The 21,697-nt window shown below is 45.1% G+C and overlaps 1 protein-coding gene across 4 annotated transcripts; it reads right to left on the bottom strand.

Annotated features, from left to right (window-relative positions):
• Positions 1-838: 838 nt before the first annotated feature.
• Positions 839-14,828, bottom strand: trpc4b (transient receptor potential cation channel, subfamily C, member 4b). 4 transcript variants are annotated; one of them, XM_028962115.1, is made up of 12 exons: positions 14,686-14,828; positions 14,306-14,377; positions 13,680-14,217; positions 9,975-10,493; positions 5,500-5,836; positions 4,688-4,827; positions 4,002-4,315; positions 3,540-3,735; positions 3,187-3,378; positions 2,841-2,882; positions 2,674-2,763; positions 839-2,362 (listed from the first exon to the last, which is right to left on the bottom strand). In XM_028962115.1, the coding sequence occupies exons 3-12, from the start codon at positions 14,055-14,057 to the stop codon at positions 1,706-1,708; spliced, it is 2,865 nt and encodes a 954-aa protein (XP_028817948.1). In that variant the 5' UTR covers positions 14,058-14,217; positions 14,306-14,377; positions 14,686-14,828; the 3' UTR covers positions 839-1,705. The 4 variants fall into 4 exon arrangements, with proteins under 4 accessions (XP_028817948.1, XP_028817949.1, XP_028817951.1 ...); XM_028962116.1 differs by having other exon boundaries at positions 13,680-14,076; XM_028962118.1 differs by lacking the exon at positions 14,686-14,828 and having other exon boundaries at positions 13,680-14,079; positions 14,306-14,324.
• Between the last annotated feature and the right edge of the window lie 6,869 nt (positions 14,829-21,697).

The following is a 21,697-nucleotide window of genomic DNA, read 5'->3' as shown; positions in this document are numbered from 1 at the left end:
CAAAAGCAAAAAGTCTCAGTAGCTATTTAAGTGTAACCCCAAAACAACATATTAAAGCCAGTTTCACATTACCAGTGAAAGTAGCGTGTCCCAACTTTAGGCCTTCTTCACATTTTAGAACACAGTTTAGAAACTTTACTGTAATTAGGACTATTTCGTTGAAGAGCGGGAAAGACTCAATTCTTCACCAAAGGTGAAAATGGCACTGAAATCCAACCAGTTAGCCTAATGTGCACAGTTGAGTCACAAAACGCAATTCTAAACCGTTTATTTGTGGGTGTTCCACTTCAAATGTAATCGGATCACAATTAGCAGCCACATTAGCCGAACATCATGCTAGGAGAGCATGCAGGAGCAGCATTGTATATTCTTCTTGCATGTGTTGCATTGGCTTTTTGCGAAGCAGGCGACTTAAGATTGTTTCCCTCCCAACGTTACAATACCTGCTCCTTCACTGAATATTTACCTTGAGCCCAAATGCCTGAAGCGCACTTCAAATGTGGCTTTGATAGGTAATAAAGTGGAACTCGCCGGCTTCTCTTTTAAGCTTAATTGAAGCCAGCATGTGGCCTACACAGCAAGTTGCGGATGAAATACGGTAATTAGGAAGAGAGAACTTTCCACTTTGCGTCGCCATGGAAACAGGGAGAAAATGATTGGTTTTTAGCGAGGGGCCTGGGTCATGTGTCTCTTTCAGCGCAGAGGTGAGGAAACGTGGGCTTTCAGAGAGCATCTGGGTCTCACTCAGATGCAAAAAGCAATGGCTGCCGTCGCGACCCATCGCTGAAAACACAATGCGCGGTGAAACAAAGTCGCGAAGGCATTTATTTCTCACATATTTATGTTTATTAATTCAGTCCGCATCCCTACTCCCTACTCTTGGAACACAAATGTTAAGGAACAGTACTATAGTAAAGTCATGTCTGTTTCTGATAGCATAACACACTTTTTAAACACAAATATGAGTGTATAAAGCCGTATAGTGAGGGTGGCCCTCACAAGCAGTCATGTGACTTCCTGCAGACAGCTTGTAGTCTTCGGTGAAACATTCTGCTATTAAATAAATAAATTATCGAGAGCCAAAATCAACCGTCTGTCCGGCGTGAAACTGAGATCGCTTGGAAATGTGGTTGCATAGAAGACACTTTCCGTCTCATCCTTTGATGTCCCACCTACATTTGGAAAACAAGAATTTGTACAGCAGATTAGCTGCAAAAGTCTTTAGAGAGCCATGATCAGGCTTTGGTTTAGTAAGACCAAAGCCTTTGAATATCTCATGTCCCTGTGAAAGAAGGACAATTGTAGCACTGGTTGTGTTCTGACAGGTGACTGTGCAAAAGAACAAGAACACTGATGGACAGCAGAGTGCAGGGCCTGTGGAGGGTACAGCTATTGCTCGTATTGCTTCATCATTCCCATCACCTCATAGCAGAAGCTGGAGATGTCCTGCTTCAGCTCCTGGGTGATACAAGAGTCCAGAGAGAAGCTGTTTATTGTCCTGGAGGAACATGGTTCTTTGGTCATACAAAAACCCTTAGCCACCCTGATTCCACCACAGGTTTTTTCTTTCCCTGAGACATGAAGAAAACGTCCAGTGGAAACATCTCACAATGATGAGGTCTATCCGATCCTTGTCCTTCCACTGCAGCAGTAGGAATGATCTCCTCTCTCCTCAGTTCTCTTTGTCTCCTCAGTGAGATATGTTTCACCGATCTGAATCTTCTGTCTCCAGGAGCAGCTGCTCTTTCACATTATCCTGGGTCTCCTCTTCCTCCAGCATCTCCTCTACTGAGTCCATCAGTAGATCCCCCTCCCCTATTTCCTGTTCAGCGTGTTGCTGTATCGCCTCCTCTTCCACCACATCCTGCTCCTTCTCCTCCACACTCGCCCCTTCATCTGCCTTCTCTACATCTGTCTCATTAACCTCTTCTGAGACGGAGTAGATCTTGCTTTGGCTGGGGCCCAGGCTGCACTTCCTGCCACTTTTCTGGAACAGGCTGAAGTCTGTTAAATCTTTCGGAAATTCCTTCCTGGTGGCTCGGTCTTTGGTGGAAATGGGAAAGGAAACTGGGGATGAAGACGGAGCATCTGGAGATGGGCTCACCGAGCCATTGGCCAGGCTGCTCACCGGCTCCCTGTTGCTGTCCAGAACGTGGTGATGGTGGTGCTGCAGCAAAGTAGACACGTCATGTAGACTAAGTGCAGTTCCTGAGTTGACAGGGACAGGCAGCAGGTGGTCTGGGTGGTTGAGGTTGGAAGCTGAACTGGAGGAAGAAAGTTTGGGTCCTGGCACACAAGACTTGTTGCCCTTCATCATTCCCATCACCTCATATCGGAAGCTGGAGATGTCCTGCTTCAGCTCCTGGGTGATAGAAGAGTCCGAAATAAGAAACATATATTGTACATCTACCACGGGTGGTAAGTCCCAGGTTCAAACCCCACTTACTAACATTGTGTCCCTGAACAAGACATGTCTCCAGGGAGACTGTCCCTGTAGCTACTGATTGTAAGTCACTTTGGATAAGGGTGTCAGATAAACTGCTATACATTTTTTTTTATTTTGATTGATTGATTGTCCCATTTTGATAATATTTTCAGAATTTTTTCAGAGGATTTTTACATTTTAGAATGGATTTTCAGGTACTTGAAAACATTTACATGATACTCAGTCACCTTAAAATTCTCTTCTGTGAGACCCTCTTCAGTCTTGGCATCTCTGATTCTTGCTGCTACGTATCGTTTCACCAAGTTCCTCAGGACCTCCTATAACAAGTAGAAACTACGTCACACAATGTGCTACAATGAATGCCGTGATGTTCATACTCGCCTGGATTCATTACCTGATACTGGTGATTGATTCGTACATTTTCTGCTGCCCGTCTCTATTGAAGGGAACAAAGTATAAAAAGGTCTTTAGATGCTCTTTGTAGCCACTTGCATCTATTTTGCTTTGTGCCATGTGTTGTCAGTGCATGCAGATCTTAAAAAAAAAAAAGATCCTGGAAATTTTATGACACCCATGCAATTTACAGAACTGCAGAGGAGAACATTGCATTTCCTGGATGCTAATGACCTGGAACAAATCCAATTCTCATCATCTCATACTACCAATTCCAGTAAAGTCATCATTCTGAGATGATTCAGGCGTGTACACAATCACAAACACACACACAAACGAAGCCTCACCCCTAACACTCCAAACGTCTCTGTTCGTTTTTCCTTCTTCTTGAAAATGTTCCTCTTTATCCACTGAATGAGGTACCATATGGATTTGGGGCTGGGGATGATGTTGAAGGGAGTGGGCAAGGTTCCTCCCTCTTCAAAATAACTCATCCACAGCTTGGTTCTCGCAAACTTCCACTCGATGTCTGCATGATCCTTTAAGATAAAGAAAAGCAAAAGGAATCTTTGTCAATAATGTTGAGAGTGTCGAGAATGTTAGAACTCTGCTGCTACGAATTGCTAAGAACTTGGAAGTTAATTGACAGGCAACATTTAAAATGTGAATATGGTGAAACACACATGCACATGACACTCACGGCAATGTGCTGGTAGGAGTTGTTCATCATGGCAATCAGCATGTTGAGGAGCACGACCAATGAGATTATGTTGTAGGTACCAAACATGGTCGCACCAACAAACTCAGTAAACTTGTGGTCAGCCTTGACGTTGGTCACATACAGATTGATCAAGCCAAATATGGACCAAAACAGAGACTGTAGTGTCTCAAATAACCTAAAAGAAATCATCAGTTTTGAGATCACTTCTGAACTTATGTCAGATCCCTTGTCATTGTTACATTTATAACAATTATTGCATTATTGTTACATTACAGAGAACAGTTTTTAGAATAAATATCTAATAAATGTAATAGTTATTGGATATTCGAACATAATTGTATTGTGTGTAAAGAAATGAAATGCAACTTATATTTATAATATATTTTTATTTATATAATCCAGGAGGATGGGATAAGGGGGTTCTGGAGGACTTAGACTTACGTTGAAAAAGCATTGTTCTGACGTTCACAGCGGATGCCCATGCACCCGTTCCCCTCACGGCTTTCATAGTAGAAGTAGAGCTGGTTGAGGCCGTTGGCGAAGGCCAGAAGCACCAGACAGTAGATGAAGAGGAACTTGAGAATGTCGAGGAGCATGCGGCCCAGCGAGATCTGCAGTGGACCCAGGTGAGAGTTGGCTGTGAACAGCGAGATGAGGCGGAGGGAGCTGAAGATGTTGGCAATGGCGAACACCGCCTCGGCCACCAGCGTCGGGTGCCACATCTCCCATTGCTCCCTGGGTTTAGAGCCACTGTACTGGGGATTAGAAGAAAATTAATGAATAAATAGAGGGTTTACTGGTGGTCATTATTTATAGTAATTCCGGAAAACATTTTAATGGGGTTTAATAAAATATAATAGTCCAAAATGAATAATTTAATTCTACCTTATAATAATAATTATCAATACAAACAATTGTAATTGTATATTTAATAGGGTGCAATTGTGATTTACATTTACGGCCATGTCTAGAGCGACTTACAACATGCTTTCAGGTTAAAATCAGTTGAGAAATAGCACATAATTAAATCCAACCTGTTTGAATGTAACACACAGAAATAATGGAATTTATAATTAACATTAGCATGTAGGAATAATTTCGCATATGGGAACCCTTTCAAATTGTACCTTAAACAAAGCAACAATCTTGAGAGATATGGTTGCCAGGTATAATGAGTTCATGACAAAGTCCATAAGATTCCACCAGTCGTGGATATAATCCTGGAACCCACCGTCCCACATCTGCTTGATCTCTGTCCATATGAAACCTGCAATAATATAAAAATCAAATCACTTTTCCTTGATTAAAGGCAGCGTTTATAAAAAAAAAATGGGTTAAGTGTTAGTGAAACATAATTTTTGAATAATTTCTGTTTATCCGAGTCGCTTAAGCACCACTTGAGTGAGGTGAGAGGGTGTTGCTGACTCTAATAGCTGGAAACAGCCTCGGTCATAAATAGCAGCTTAGATTTCATGCTTCAGCTCATTATTTGTCAACCATGAATGCCTCTTCAACAGGATTCTTCGGAATGGTGCTCCACCAGTCACAGGAAATGCATCAGCTCTACATTCTCTTTTCAAATTCAGGTAGCTCTTCCTCATTCAGCTCTGCATAAAACAAGCTAAAATAGACCCATCTTCATTGAAGCCCTTCTTAATTGCATAATAAATTGATTTGACCTACAGTATCTAACAAAAGTGAGCACACCCCTCACATTTTTCCATTTTATGGGGTGTACTTACTTTTGTTGCCAGTGGTTCTGACATTAATGGCTGTGTGGTGTGCTTAGTTATTTTGATGGGTTGTACACAGCTGTACACTGACCACTTTATATTGTAAGTATCATATCTTCAGTGTTGACCAATGGAAAGAATTGTACTCACATTTGTTATATATTGAATGTTTCTTTAATATTTTAATAATTAAAGACTGCATGTACCTATTACCCAGGGTAGGATCATCCACTCGACGGCAGTGGGCATAGGGCCCTGGCGGTGGGAGTCATTGGAGACTATGTGCTGGGAGGCGAGGAGGAGGAGGAAGAGGAAGGTCAGATAGGAGGCAGTGTGGCAGATGAACTTGATGAAGGGCTTGCGGATGAAGAGGCCGTATCGGCTCTTAGGGGCCACCAGGTAGCACATAGAAAACACAGGAAACATGAAGCCGATGAAGACACAGGTGATGAACTTCCCCGCCCAGTGGCGCCGTCGCCAGCCAGGGAACTCGTCATACCACCGCGACGCCAAGAGCTGCTGGCAATTAGGCTGGGCCACAAACTGAGGAGAACAGAGGAGATGGGCAGGGATTCAGGGTGAGAAAGGAAGAGACATGGATTAAGTTAGGAAGATAGAGAACTTTAGCAATACCTCAAAAAACTATGACTAATACAGAATAATATTGCAGTACACCAAATGTCCATGATTGAAAGGACTAATTGTAATTTTTGACCGTGTACATGGACATTTTCTACAAAACATTATGGATTATGACTTGTCATTGCAACATGTCCATGTGTTTGTATTTGAACTTATTTTCCTGCAAATGGGGACGGTAGCAAAAAAAAATAAAATGGAGTAAAATAAAGAATGGCTTGTTACACTGTCGTCAAACATAACTCTCGAATTTACCCGAATTTACTCGAATTTCAAGACCCACTCACTAATTTTTTGGCCACTATTTTTAAACTGCTGCACTAGGTACAGCACTACGCCAGAAACTTGTTTGCTGGTGTAGCATCAAATGGTATAGGATTTACTTAAATAAAGAAACAAGGAAGAAACACAATCCTTAATGATGGAAGTACATGTGACATAAGTGTCCAGAATGCGGGAGCAGAAATCAGGCTTTTCCCATTCTAAACTTTGCTGCCGAAAAAAGCAATTTTCCGGGTGAAAGAAGTATTTATGAAACCCCAACCTTTCGATTGCAAGTCTGCTTCCTTACTAACTACGCCACCGGTGCCCCACTTTCCTACTATACTATCCTATTAATGAGACCATTTTTATATAATGTCATAGGGAAAAAATTTAATTCAACATTCAATCGTAAACCATTACACCGCAGAAAGCTTCTTAATTTGTACCTAAGGAAATGCTCTCCCGAAAGTACCCGATTGTTTGACTGCAGTCGACAGCAAACTGACCCAGATATAAAAAGAACCGCGCTGGAACGGCCTCCCCGTCCAGCCGCCCTGCGTTTCTCCTGCCACCCACCATCGAGTCCCAGCAAGGCGAAGGCACGACGCGCCTCTGCTGCACAATAATGTCAAATGAGTTCGGGAGACAGACTGGCAACAGTTAGCACCTAATGCTGCTAACTTCCCACTCACTCCCCACCCTGGGGAGCGCTGAAAACCACCGCCAATTCAATCTCTGTCTGTGTTCTCCTCTAGAAATGGTGATCCAGCTGCTAATGTCACCAATAAATAACCAAAATGGAGGAAGGCCCATTTGCCCTAAACATATGCGCTACATGAGGAGCAATAAGTTGGGAGGAGGGCGGAAAAAAATGGGACAAAGCTGAACTACTCTTGATAAACAAATTTTCCCTTCTCTCGGGGGAGGGGGGGTGTCTGCACTCTGCAATCTGATGGGCATGTGAGGGCTGCAACGGAAATCAATATGCCTCTAACCTAATTATGGCCAAATGTACCCTCATTACCACCGTGGCGCTCTCGTCGAGCGCCGAGGTCCGTTCTGAGATGACTTCAAGTGTTCCTCATCCCCAGACAATCTGTTTTTTTTCCCCTGATGAGCACCGGGCGCCGGGGTCAGGGCTCCCAGCTTTCGGAAGCGTGGCACTAATCAGGAAAATGAAGGTGATTAACACGTTAATGGCGGCATCAGGGAGAAAAGAGCCGGTCCCTGCACTCTTTAAATCGCCATGGCGGGAGCTGGTGTGTCACCCTGTGCAATTGAGGGTGACACATTGCTGCAGCCCAGCTGATGACCTCAGCCAACGCTTCTCAGGTTACGTCCAAAACATGGTGAACTCATTGGAAAAAACATGACTGTTCCATGAACTTCTGCGATCTCTCGAATACAACAACACTCAGAGAGTCCAGCCCGGTTCTTACCAAGCTCAGCTCCCTTCAGCACCTTCTAGAAGCTTTATCAGCTGGTCCAGCATCTGCTGTGCCTCATAATCTCCTACCAACATGCCACAAACCTTGACAATAGTCTCAGCACTGAATAAGATCTGGTCACTTATAGACTATATAGAGATGTGAGAACCACATTGGTGAATATCAAATGAAAGCTTTTGCTCAGCTCAATATAATGTCAAAATAATAGAATGATATAAAATTAATAAATTCCTAATATTATAGTTATAGTTTTTTTTTTTTTTTTTAATATGTATTTTTCTGTCAAGTTGGTATAATACCCCATGGTTCTCACCCCTCAATATGTGGCTGTGTGGTTGGATGTAGTGCAGGTATTTCCAATATAGCTTCCACCCCCAGACCTCCTCCACAGCACCATCGCCTCTTTAATTGGGGTCACGATCCTCCCGGCTCATCATCATTAATAGCGAGGCTGAAAAGGGACGGTGCAGGGTGACACCGGTGCCGTGACGCCTTCGGCGCCGTGTGTGAAATAATTGGACGATGCACGAGACCAGGTTCTATTTGTGCGCAGATCACAACACCCACTTGTGTCTGTCTACAGTGTTCAGGTATGATTGCAAGAGATTCATGCATGAGAAAATTAATCATGAATCTTACACATCACAGGTAGGATTTCTGTTCTGAAAGGCTATTCAGCTGAAATAAAAATGAAGCCTTTCAAAAAACATATTTAGATGCAGTGAAGGTACAGTTTCAGAAGGGGGCAACAACAGTCTGTATTTATTAAAAATAAACTATTACCTGTCAGGGACAGGGCCTAAAGGCAGTTTTGCATGTATCAAATGCATGTTATGCGTTTTGCTGCCACAAAAGGGTTTAAATCTACCCAAGAACATAGAAGCTGCAAAGACAAACCAACTTGTGTGTTAATTAATGATTGCCTCGAATGGCAAAAAAAAGAGAAAATAACAATTTAGCCACTTCCTTCTCGTTCCTGCTACCCATCACTATTCATTTGTGTTACTCGCCACATTTCCCCAACTACCACCTACACTAAGTGGGGTGTGACGGCGCTGAATGTCGATGGCAGGAAATTATCCTCCGACTACCAGAGCTGTTACTGTAACACGAGCGGTAAAATCTGCCATGTAATACGCTGACAGCCTCCCACACCGCTACATGATTTATTTGACCGGCACATTGCACCACCTCTCCGCAACTTTGGACAAATTAGTTCTGGCTCGGTCGGGATTCTCAACACATGGCTTCCCACCAAGAGCTCGTCATGGCTGGTCTTGGTGTCCATGTGCTGTTATAAACCCAAAGGAACTAGTGTAGAAAACCGAACAGAAGGAGAAAAAGAAGGTAACCACCAACCCAATTCCCATTCAACAAAACCACATCTGAAGATCTTGCCTCAAAGTTTAATTTAGATTTCTCATTTATTAGAAGTGGTAACAGTGGCATAGGCGTAATTTGCAATTATGCTGCATTAATATCAGGTTTTGGATTCTGGGTTATTTTTTTTAAGGTACTTAAACATTCATCATTTCATGGGTTTCCTACATGCCTGATTGTGTTTCACATAAAAATTGTATTGTAAAAAACGACATATTTTATACCACTGTTCTAGAAAGTGCGCTTCGTAAGTGGTAAACGGTGGCCGCTTTGCCGTTCTGTACATTCGACCCATCACCCCCAACCACTCCCAGACCCCCCCCACCCCGGTTTGCGCACGCCAAACCTTCGCTAGCACCTCCCAGGAAAGCCACCCCCCAATATAAAACCCAAATTTACGCCCTTGAACAGTGATCAAAAACAAGTTGAACATTTTCACCAAATGCATGGACGGCAGACGAAACCTCCTGCTAGGTTTATCACCATTTGCAGAGGTAGAGAATTTGTCCTTGTGCAGATAAAAACTGTCAGACTGGGTCTGATGTTAGTGGTCAACTCTGAACTTCCAAATATGGCGCAGATGAAGGCATCAGCCATCAGTAAACTGTATACCTCAGTCACCACGTGATCGTATGGCAGCGAGGCCAACGACCGCCAGGACTTGTGACTGACGGAGAGCGTCTTCGTCCATCAGCTAATTTTGTTCTCTCCCTGTCTCCTCACTCAAGAGAGCACCTGGTCGAGCTCCAGCGCCAAGTTGCCATTGGAGGAGAGACACCACACAGCACACCCCTTCACAGCCTGGAAGCCACCACCCTCACACACCTATTTCTTCACTTGGTGACCTGAATTAAAACGTACAAAAGTGTTGTTTCTCCTATTGCGTCCCCGCATGACAATACTTCACAGACATCGGCGGCCATCTTCCTCACCATGATTGCACACCTCACCTCTTTCTGACGGTACTTGATGGCGAGTTTGAGGCGGGCCAGGTCGTTGGCGCTCTGGTCCTGCAGCAGGTTGATGTTGTCGCGGAAGTTGAGGATGAGCTCCAGCTCGCGGGAGCTCCTCGTCTGGTCCAGCAGGTCCTTGGCGAACTGCTTGCACTGGTGCGACAGCTCCTCGTACTCCGACTTGAACTCGTTCTCCACCTTGCTGAGCTCCTGCAGCTCCCAGCTGAGCTGGAAGGCGGTGAGGAAGGGGTCCTCGCTGGACAGGGCGACGAGCGACGGCGACGCCAGCGCCCTGTATATGTTGAGGCGGGAGCGCGAGTTGCGCAGACTGTCCACGTCCGAGCTGGACACGCACTCCACGCAGTTGCAGCGAACCTCGTGGGGCTGCGGCACAGACACGCCCTTCTGCACCAGCAGCTTGATGATCTCGTAGTTGTTGGTGTGAGCGGCCAGGATGATGGGGGTGATGTCAGGGGTGAAGTCAGAAAACTGCTTGTCCAGCAGCAGCGGAGGGACCTGCAGATGAAGCGAGACACGAAGCAGACGCGTTGCGGCTCCTTGGCGAGGTGCACCGGGTTTTATAGAAATCAAAGCTACGGGCGGGCACTCAAAAATGTGCCATAACACAAGGATCCATACTGTTTATTCTGAGCGGAGTCCAGGGGCCTGACGTGAAGCACAAAGAGTTCTTCCTTAGTAGTCAGGCTAACACACACACACACACTACCTCTTTAAAGTTTAGAAAGTAATATCTATTATTGCACTGTTCCATTTTGCATGAATTTTTACTTCATTATTGATTTCACTGGTTTTTAGCGCTGTCTGTCTTCTTGCATTGCCTGCGTTCTACGTTTGTTCTTCTCGTAGCCCAGTTTGTGTTTGTCACACAAGTGCACTTTATAGCTGTAATGACAATAAAGCTCACATGGATTTGAACTAAAACTAGTCATTTTGCCAAAACTCTGTTGAGGGTGACCAGGTTTTTTTAGACCCATACTAATGGAGGTTAGCAGACATATGAATGATTGTCATGATTTTACTTCTTGAATAAATGTGTCACCAACTGCAGACTGTTTTTGGCAATGTGACTGCCAAGATTTCTCTACTGCCCTGAAATGCCGCTCCACTATGGCAAAAACGTATGTTGTTGGCTGCCCTTCGAACCTCTCAAATATACCCTCTACTTAATGAGTGCCCTTAGGCTGAATAAAATGTGACATGGTGTCTTATAGAGTACCCTAAATGATGCACACTGACATTCAATGCCTGGACATTACGATGTACCCAAGCCCTTCCAAAGACTCAAATGTCATGGAGTGTCCTTTATGGGTGTCCCTACTGGGAATCTTGGGGGGAAAAAAAATACAAGCATTATGTAAGTAAAGGTAAATTTGGATGCAGTAATTATGTAGAATAGCATTTTTATGACCTGGAAATCTGGTTTGTTCTGCAGTATTTTGTAATGTTGTTGAAAACATAGCATTTATTGATATACATGATAATGTGGCTTTCGAAGTTAAATCTTTGAAGCATGCCTCAGAATTCTATCAGAAACGTTGTATTGACAATTTTTTAAGTAGGAGTCCGATTGTGGCTAAATGGTCTGAAGTCCTGATTTAAATTAAACATACTGCTAGAACAGAGTGAGAAAAACAAGAATTTGGTCTCAGCCAACCAGGATTGTGATTCCCCAAAAAACTGCACAGCCTACAATCATTTTGGAAAACTGCACCCAGTTCGCTGGTGGGTCAGTAATGGGACTGGTTGAGATTTTTACTTTCTGTCCCTGATATGTCCCAGCCTGTGAAGGCATCACTGCATACGTCCTGCTTCCAGTTTAAACATCTGAAGAGTGCCGTTTAACAAACTCCACCCTAAACTCGCTGCCGACCCGATAAGCATTCAGTCAAGTGACAGGAAGCTGGACGATAGACACACACCGAACAGTGTAAGCACTGGTAAATGGAGCAAAGTAGAGTCAAGTAAATATTTGAGTTCCTCTGTCCAGACAATATTTATTTTGGACTTGCACTAGTACTTCAAATTAGAACATGAATGTGACATTTAATAGCCTGTAAAAGGCCCCTGGTTCTCCTGAAATGAAATGTCTCTGGCTGTGCTTTTCTTAAATGTGGAAAAACTGCAGAAACTTGAATTTTAGTAAAGCTTTAGGAACTAACTAATTCCAGAAAGAACAAAGAGCAGAACGAGTTGGTGTTGCGTGAAGCTGGCCAGTCTGGAGCAAAGACACATGAAACGGACCAATCCTCTGCAGGGACACTGAACAGCATAATTATAATCCTTTGTAACTGAGGGGGGAACAGAGAGGGAGAAGGAAGCGGGGATGAAAGAGATCGTCCAAGACAAAGAGAGAGAACGAGGAAGAACACACAAAGACTTCATTTGGCATTGTGTTCTGATGGTGCCAACACAACGCAAATTTCTGAAAAAAAAAAACAAAAAACAAAGAAGCTAAATGTAGCATTGAGGACCACTGAACCACTGGACCATTGAGGACCACTGAAACTGAGAGATAAACGGTGACAGAACGAGACACACCGAGAGGGAACGAGCCGGTGATCGGAGGGTGGAAGCTGAATAATTGCCATCAGCTCATCTCTCTAAGAGGCCCTCGTGCAATCAGCCGATCTTACAGTTCAACACGCACCACGGCGGGTATAAAAAAGGACACGTTGGAAGACACCGGACTGCCAATTAACCACGAAAACACGCATGCAGGTTCCTACGGTGGGCGACGGCTGGAGGTAACAGTGGGCCAGCATTCGGTGTTACGCGGCCACCGAGGAGGCGTCCTGCGCTTTAGCGCTCACTCAGAAATAATTAGCTCGCTCCTGTACAGACGCCCCGTACGGCGACGAGCTCGATCAGTGGGAGGCGTTAATTGGAGACGGCCGCTGTCGCGCTGCCGCGAGCTCCGCCGGTCCACGAACAGGCAGGTCTGCGGGGGAGATGCCGACGCGGGTGAGTCAGGTGGAGGGCCTGAACACGCCAGTCGGTTGTGGGCATGCGGCCCGCCAGCAGGACCTCTAGGGCACGAGGGTTTGGCAATTTTCCCATGTTGGCCGATACAGATTTTTACCAACAAGTTCGGCCAATCGGTCTGGTTCACACACGGAACACGCAGGACAAGCTGTTCTCCGTTTAGAAGATATATTTCGCATATTCGACCGGAATTCTATCATGATCACTAATCACGATTGCATAATCGGTCAGCTCTAATTGGAGCAATTATAAGAAAAAGGGCTCAATACGGCAACCGATGCTACCAAGTATTGTACTCAGTATTGAAAAAGAACATGTGGACATCGCCAATTTGATACTTTTTGGTATTTAGTTTGGAAAGACAGCAGAAATTACGGCACGTGACACCACGTGACCCGCGGGTTCCGCCGCGATAACAACCCAGAGACGCGTTCTGCTTCTCCGGGACAGCTGTTCTCGGAATTCACCACGCACCATTACCCCAAACAGGACTCACGAATCATTTGTAAACTTCAGAGGCGCACGGGACCATTTCAAGCCGCTTTGGATGAGAAAACGGAAATCCCAGCAGAGCCGTGTTTATGGGAAGGCGGTAAACATGAAGGGGAGGCGGCCTTTGCTCGTTTTAATATTAAATGAAATTGATTGGTCGTTTGGCCTGATTAACATGTACCTGTGGGTCACACTGGGCAGGCCTACCTGCTTCTCACCCCTTGGCTTCTTGTGGTTGAGCAGCAGCTCCACGGCGCCGACCACCTCCTTGCGGATGGCGTGGAGCAAGGCGTCCCCTACGTAGACGTTGTAGCTGAGCAGCAGCTCGATGATCTCCAGGTTCTCGTTCTCGATGGCGATGAGCAGGGCCGTGCGGCCCAGCGGGTCGACGCAGTTGATGTTGATCTTGAAGTAGATCTCGGCCTCCTCCAGGGCCTGCTTGACGCTGGCGTAGTCCCCCTTCTCCACGGCGTTCAGGTACAGCTTCTCCTGGGCCGAGAGCTCGGACTCCGCGCGCACGATGCGCAGCGGGATGCGGTCCCGGTAGGACGAGTTGTCCGCGCGTCGGTAGTAGAGCTGAGACATGGTTTGCTAGGCCATCTCACTGCTGGACACGAGACAAGTGTCAGCGCGCCGGGTGGCACAGCTGCGGCTTCTGAAGACTGGCAAGCAGGACGAGGCAATAAGTTCCACCCGCTGATGGACTTGTAATGAAATTACGGCCACAGCATCCCCCGGGGTGAGACTAAATTACGAAGGCGTGGTTTAAATGGCATTAATAATGTAGGGCAGAGGGCATCATTAAATGCTGAAAAAAAAAAACGTCCATTTACTGTCAAAGCGGAATCTTCCGGATGTTGATGTCCACTGACTGGAAAGCCGATGCTTTCTTATCCGTTTGGTTGCTGATTGATAAGAGAAAAAAAAGACACCTTTACTTCAAATCATGGAACACATATTATAATAAGAATAATAACTGAAAAACAAAACGGGAAATAGGAAGTAGGAAAGGGGAAAAAAAACCTACAGAATGGCATAAGAAGTGAAAATTTTACCACAAAATAAGATTTTAACAACATACAACGCCAAAAAAACATGAAAATGCGCATAAATCGGCGCGAGGTCGTCTGCATAGTTCACGAGGACGTGAAACGCTGCTTCGCGGTAACGGCGTGTGGTAAAGTTGTGGTGAGGGGGTTAAAGACAGACTCACCGTGCTCCAGCCCAGTAGGTGCGCGACCGGAGGACCCGCCACTTCCCCCGCCGGCCCCGGACCGTTGTCGCGCGGCTGCGTGACCGTTTGCGTGCTGGGCGCCCGGCGGTCGCGCGGAAGCGCCGCGCGCGCGCTCGCTCGCTCGCTCGCGTCGGTCCGCGCGCGCTGTTGCGTCTGCTGCGGGTGCGCGCGGGCGCGGGCGCGCGCCGCTCCGACTCGGTGGGGGAGCCGCGGCGACGCGGGGGACGGAGGGGACAACATACATTTTACATACATACTGAATGAAGGTTTATAATGTTGGTCCTTTTGGAGGACGTCTGAAGAGGTGCAGACCTTTGGGACGAGGAGTTATGAAGGAAACCAGAGAAAAAACCCTGAAATTACAATAATACGTAATAGAACATATATGAACATGTTACACATATTCTAATTAAAATTAGGGTGGTAGTAGCCTAGTGGGTAACACACTCACCTATGAACCAGAAGACCACAAAGATCACAGGTTACATTTACATTTATTTTAAATCTATTGATTTATCAGACACCCTTATCCAGAGCAACTTACAATCAGTAGTTACAGGGGCAGTTCCCCTGGAGACACTTACTACCATTGTGTCCCTGAGCAAGACAGAGTCTCCAGGGGGGCTGTCCCAGAGAATAATGACTGTAAGTTGCTCTGCAAATGGCATTAATGTAAATGTAAAATTTAACACGTGAAGATTGTCATTGAGAAACACTGCAGCACAGCACATGGAGACACAATGAGATGTGTCCTCTGCATTTAACCCATCACCCTTGGTGAGCAGTGGGCAGCCATGACAGGCTGTGCTCTGTGCTTTGCTCAGTGGCACCTCAGTGGCACCTTGGCCGATCGGGATTTGAACCGGGAACCTTCTGATTACAGGGCTGCTTCCTTAACCGCTAGGCCACCGCTGCCACAGAAATTAGATTAATACGAGGTGAATCTGTCCAATGATCATAACTCTCTAGGGCCAAATATTTTTGGTTAAAGTGTTTGCCTTTCTGTAAAACCCAATGATTAATACAGGAATTACCTCTAAAAAGCACATGGAAGACCACCTACGGGTGCTGATGTTAAAGGGGCATCTCCATGACGTTATTACGCCTCTTCCTCTGCCGCTCACATCAGCAATGCTGTGAAGAAAATGGTCTGGCTGGCTTCATGTGCTTGACCTTCCAAAGTGATGCATCTGCCGTGGTCCAGGCGCGCCATGGCCTTGAGCTAATTGGGTGGCTGTGAGTGGAGTGAAGAAGGGCAAAGTTCTCAAATGGCGCAGAGGACGGGGGTCTCAGCTTGTTGAGGTTAAGGTTACGGTGAGCAGGGTGACTAGAGTGACGTCATCATCGTTATATATGATCATCCTTCAAATCATTCTTTGTCCATCACTGCGGCGTTTCGGTCCAATCTTCAGTTCCCAAGAACAGAGAAGGCCGCTAGGCCTTAAATCAGCGCAGTTACTTCATCAGGAACCAAGGGTCAGAAGTGTCCGCTCGCCGGGGGGTGTGTTCGTGCTTTCTTTCCATGAAGAAATGAAACCCCCAGTGCGCCCCTAATCGCATTCTCCAGCACCGCAAAAAAAAAAGAAAAGAAAACCCACGGCGCCCCGTGAGTCATATGCAGATCCCTTGTCCAAGCATGTGTTTGCCAATGAATGCGTAATGCGGACTCTCAAAAATAATAAATCAGACATGACTCAGTGTGCCAGTGAGCGCCGGCCGCAGTCTAAAATTAAAACCGGAGCATGCATTCTCCTGCACCCCGCCAGACACGGATGCCAGACTGGCTTTCGGCGTTCTCCGCTGGTGTTGTTCGTATTGCTCGTTCGTCGGTAAACCGCGCTCGCCCTCCGCACCAGCGGCAGAAAGGCGCCCGATCGATAGCGCCAGTTCACGAGGCGTGGAAAGATGTGCCCTGCGTGCGAGCTGTGCATTAGATAGGCCCTTAAAAGACCATTACTCTGGCTGGAGCCGCGTCGAGCGGCGTGATTTGCGTCCGCGGCGGGTGCCCTCGTCCTCCGCAGATGCCTCGCACAGCAGCCGCTGTATCGATCGGAGGGATGCGCAATGCTCCCGGCGTCTGTGCATGCCAACTGGATGCTCCGCCCGCAAAGGGAAAAAATGCTCATTTCAAAAGCGTAAAAAAAAAAAAAATAGCTCGTCCGGATGTGTAGGTAATGGGCCATTAAATGTTTCCAACTTTTTCTTGCGGCATTTGTTAACCATGCCTAATGAAGCCTCTGGGCCACGCGGCCTTTCTGTTCTTGCTCATCCTGTAGAGGCAAATCCGGCCAAGTTATACCGAGTGTTGTGCAGAACCACAAAAAATTAAAATAAAGGCATGAAAGGTGTAATCGCATTTAAAACGGGCCTGCCAAGTTGAATAGAGAAATTCAAGGGTGGTAGTAGCGTAGTGGGTAACACACTCGCCTATGAACCAGAAGACCCGGGTTCGAATCCCACTTACTACCATTGTGTCCCTGAGCAAGACACTGAACCCTAAGTTGCTCCAGGGGGACTGTCCCTGTCGCTCTGGATAAGGGCGTCTGATAAATGCTGTAAATGTAAATGTAGAAATGTTAAAGGTCCAGGGCGACAGCATGTTCTTCCTGCATTTGGCACTAATTCGATGCCGTTTAGGCTGTTGCTGCTGTTTGGGGCACCAGGATCTGGCCGAGGTCCTCCACCAACATGCTTAGATCGTGTGATCCAAAGCACACGATGGTGTGCCGAGAGAAATGAAAAGCACACGCTAGAGACAGAAAGAGCAGAGGAGAGAGCGAGGCCCCCCCCCCCCCCCCAAACAAAGTAATATGGTATTTACATTCCAAAGCACAGGCTAGACGACTTGGGAGTCTGTGTATTTGAAAGGTAATTCACATGTGATTCACTCAAGCTCTCAACACGGGGGCTTGGCTGGGCTAATTTAGCACCGCGCTACATGAGAGACTCATCGAACCTACCATAATGGATTAAGAACGGACCCGTTCGGGTAAACGGGGAGTGAAATATCAGAGACAGCCCCCAAAAACTGCCTCTCAAGATCCATAAATCCATGGATAAAAGCTTGTAGACGTTAGTTCTGCGCGCTTCACACAGGCAGGGGGATCATTGTGTGACGTCGGCCCACTGACCGCAAAACACATTTATCATTGGTTTTCATTCTTGCCAGAGGGTGTGATAAGGTATTGATGTCAAAATCGCTCTGAAGTGCACGTTCTTATGAAGAAGTTAATTCAGTGATGTTGGGGGTTAACATGGGTCAGTGTGTGGTGGAAAAAAGCACGTTTGCCAGGCCATTTAATGAAAGCTGCCACATCATTTCGTCTATTTTTACCGTTCGCAGATACACCGAATGTACTCTACAAATTCAGCAGACAGTTATCATCTTATAATAAATAAAGGGAAGAGTCTGAATCTGAGATGTGCAGTTAGTTTGGTGCCACATCGTGGGTTTACGGCACAGTTCATCCTCTCCCTTTCCACGGTGTTGCACTGCACAGTACTTGGACCCTTGTTCCACATTCTAAATATTGAGATAACGAAAGAGTATATAGAATAAAAAAAAAACATGGTTTCCAGCAACTGCTGATGGAACTGCGAAAGTTAGTCAGCTGGTGGACCGGACATTTTAGTATGATGACAGTCAGCATTAGTGCATCGTGTCATTAGCGTATTGGGCTGTGTGGGGGCCGAAGTGAAGGCAGGGTTTCTGCAGGTTTAAGGTAGCCAGATTTAAGTGTTTTTAAGGTTTCTTCTTATCAGACACTGCGATGGTCAGATGCTCTTTTAAAATCAATCGCATTTTATCTTAAGTAATATAGTATTATTTTATATATTCATTTTATTATTTATAAATGTATATATATTAAACTCATATTACCTGCCACAAGCCACTAGGATGTGACTGAGATGTTTTGGTTTGTACTATTTCGGAAGTGCACAGCGTGCAGTGACTGGTTTGATTGCAGATTGATTGCTTGTTACATATGATTTATTGGGTCTGCAGTATTTTAAGTGATTATTAATCACTTTTAATTAAGGCCTTAATGTTTGAAATAGAATTTAAGACTTTTTTAGGGAATTTAAGGTGTGACGCCTTGGTGGCCTTGGGCTGAGAAGTCACATGTACATGTGACTTCTAAGTGCTGGGGCCTAATCACCCATCAAATGTCAGTCTCTCCCACAATGCTTTGCCTTGCATTGATTGGTGTTCCTTTTTTTTTTTTGCATGTGCAGCCATCATGCCACTTTTTCTTTTTCACTTATTTTCAAATGTCAAGCTCCTGTGCCTCATACATCCACACACTTGGCATGGCTTGACAACAGCATGTCAAAATTTTAAGCCATTTTAAGATCTCTTCAAAGATGTTTAATCTGATTCAAGTCTGCACTTTGATTGGGCCACTCAAGGACATTCACAGAGTTGTCCTGAAGCCAGCCGTCACCCCAGTCTGAGTTTAAGAGCACTCTGGAGAAGGTTTTCATCCAGGATATCTTGGTACATTGCTGCAGTCATCTTTCCCTCTATCCTGACCTGCCTCCCAGTTCCTGTAGCTGAAAAACATCCCTACAGCATGATGCTGCCACCACCATGCTTCAGTGTAGAGATGTAATTTGCCTGGTGATTAGTAGGTCCTGGTTTCCTCCAAACGCAATGCCTGGCATTCAAGAGCAAACACCAAAGAGTTAAATCTTTGTCTCGTCAGACCAGAAAATTTTGTTTCTCAGAGATTGTCTGAGAGATCTTCAGACTCCAGAGGGGCTGCCATGTGCCTCTGGCTACTCTACCAATACATGCCATACATGAACTCTCAACTGTAGGACCTTATATAGACAGCCTTTCCAAATTATGTCCAATTTTCCACAGATGGACTCCAATTAAGATGCAGAAACATCTCAAGGATGATCTGGGGAAACAGGATGCAACTGAGCTCAATTTTTAGCTTCATGGAAAAGGTTGTGAAAACTTATGTACATGTACATTTTTTATTTGTAATATATTTGCCAAAACCTCAAGTGAACGTTTTTTTCACATTGTCATTATAGGGTGTTGTGTGTAGAATTCTGAGGCTGTAACATAACAGAATGTGGAAAAAGTGATGCGCTTGGAATAATTTCCAAATGCACTGTTAAGTATAAGTATATTCTTTCTGCCACAAAGTGCTAATAGTTATATGTGGCATGTGGGTGCAGTACTGCACACTGCCTGTGGGAGTGTTTTCTCTACATCTCGCTTTCTCTCTCTGACTTGCTTTGTGTGAAAACAGCACCTTCAGCCTGACACCTGAGCAGCAGCAGCAGCTTCTGGGGAATTTTACTTCTTCTTTTTTGCAACATGATTTAGAGCGTTGGGTTTTGTTATTTTAGTTTATTTCAGTTTGGGTTGGAGATTGCTAGTGGTCTAGTTTTCGAGTACATTTTTCTTCTAATAGGTAGGGGATTTAGCTGAGTGAGAAGGTCCATGGTGTGGCTTGCCCACTAGCTTCCCATATTTTGTTCTTAGTTCATTAGTTCATTAGTTCATTAGTTGAGAAAAAAGTAAATGTTAAACCAGAGGTCTTAAGGTCCTTTTCATGTTTCATGGATCCTTTGTTTGATAAGTTCGTAACACTTAGTATTTCTAGATTTGAAAGTGAAAGTGAAGTGAATGCCATTGTGAATCACAGCACAGCACACGGTGACACAACGAAATGTGTCCTCTGCTTTTTGGTGAGCAGTGGGCAGCCATGACAGGTGCCCGGGGAGCAGTTTGTGGGGAGGTGCACTCAGTGGCACCTCAGTGGCACCTTTGAACCGGCAGCCTTCTGATTTCCTTAACCGCTAGGCCACCACCACCAAGTACAGAATAAGGTCAAGTCATTGACTCATGCATACATTTAATTTACACTGATAAAATATTTTTCACCACACACATTTGGTTTGATGAATTAACCCTGTTATTAACTTACATGTCTTATATAAACATGGAGTTTCAATGTTTAGAATAAATTAAACCCTGTTTCAACAAACTTATACCTAATACACTAGTACTACGTATATAATGAGAATGCCTGCAGTGTACTCTAAAAACTGAAATGTGAAATGACTCAAATATATACCTAGTGCACTAGTGGTATGTAGAGTAGTGTCTTCAAAGTATACTTTGGTAAAAATAAATGTAGTCTGAAGTACTTTAAAATTAATTGATTTTCTAATGGACTACAAATACATGGTCCATAGTATACTTTTTATATTTATACAGGGAGTGCAGAATTATTAGGCAAATGAGTATTTTGTCCACATCATCTTCTTCATGCATGTTGTCTTACTCCAAGCTGTATAGGCTCGAAAGCCTACTACTAATTAAGCATATAAGGTGATGTGCATCTCTGTAATGAGAAGGAGTGTGGTCTAATGACATCAACACCCTTTATCAGGTGTGCATAATTATTAGGAAACTTCCTTTCCTTTGGCAAAATGGGTCAAAAGAAGGACTTGACAGGCTCAGAAAAGTCAAAAATAGTGAGATATCTTGCAGAGGGATGCAGCACTCTTAAAATTGCAAAGCTTCTGAAGCGTGATCATCGAACAATCAAGCGTTTCATTCATAATAGTCAACAGGGTCGCAAGAAGCGTGTGGAAAAACCAAGGCACAAAATAACTGCCCATGAACTGAGAAAAGTCAAGCGTGCAGCTGCCAAGATGCCACTTGCCACCAGTTTGGCCATATTTCAGAGCTGCAACATCACTGGAGTGCCCAAAAGCACAAGATGAGCAATACTCAGAGACATGGCCAAGTTAAGAAAGGCTGAAAGATGACCACCACTGAACAAGACACACAAGCTGAAACGTCAAGACTGGGCCAAGAAATATCTCAAGACTGATTTTTCTAAGGTTTTACTGACTGATGAAATGAGAGTGAGTCTTGATGGGCCAGATGGATGGGCCCGTGGCTGGATTGGTAAAGGGCAGAGAGCTCCAGTCCGACTCAGACGCCAGCAAGGTGGAGGTG

Source organism: Denticeps clupeoides, chromosome 19 (genome assembly GCF_900700375.1).
Source record: "Denticeps clupeoides chromosome 19, fDenClu1.1, whole genome shotgun sequence".
In the NCBI taxonomy this organism is placed as follows: domain Eukaryota; kingdom Metazoa; phylum Chordata; class Actinopteri; order Clupeiformes; family Denticipitidae; genus Denticeps; species Denticeps clupeoides.
This window is presented reverse-complemented; position numbering and strand designations above follow the sequence as displayed.

Coding starts and splice junctions, on each gene's coding strand:
- trpc4b (XM_028962115.1), bottom strand. CDS start 14,057: ATGTCTCAGCTCTACTACCGACGCGCGGACAACTCGTCCTACCGGGAC. Junction 5,837..9,974: donor TCAAGTACCGTCAGAAAGAG/GTGAGGTGTGCA, acceptor TGTTCTCCTCAG/TTTGTGGCCCAGCCTAATTG. Junction 2,883..3,186: donor AGACGTTTGGAGTGTTAGGG/GTGAGGCTTCGT, acceptor TCCCTTCAATAG/AGACGGGCAGCAGAAAATGT.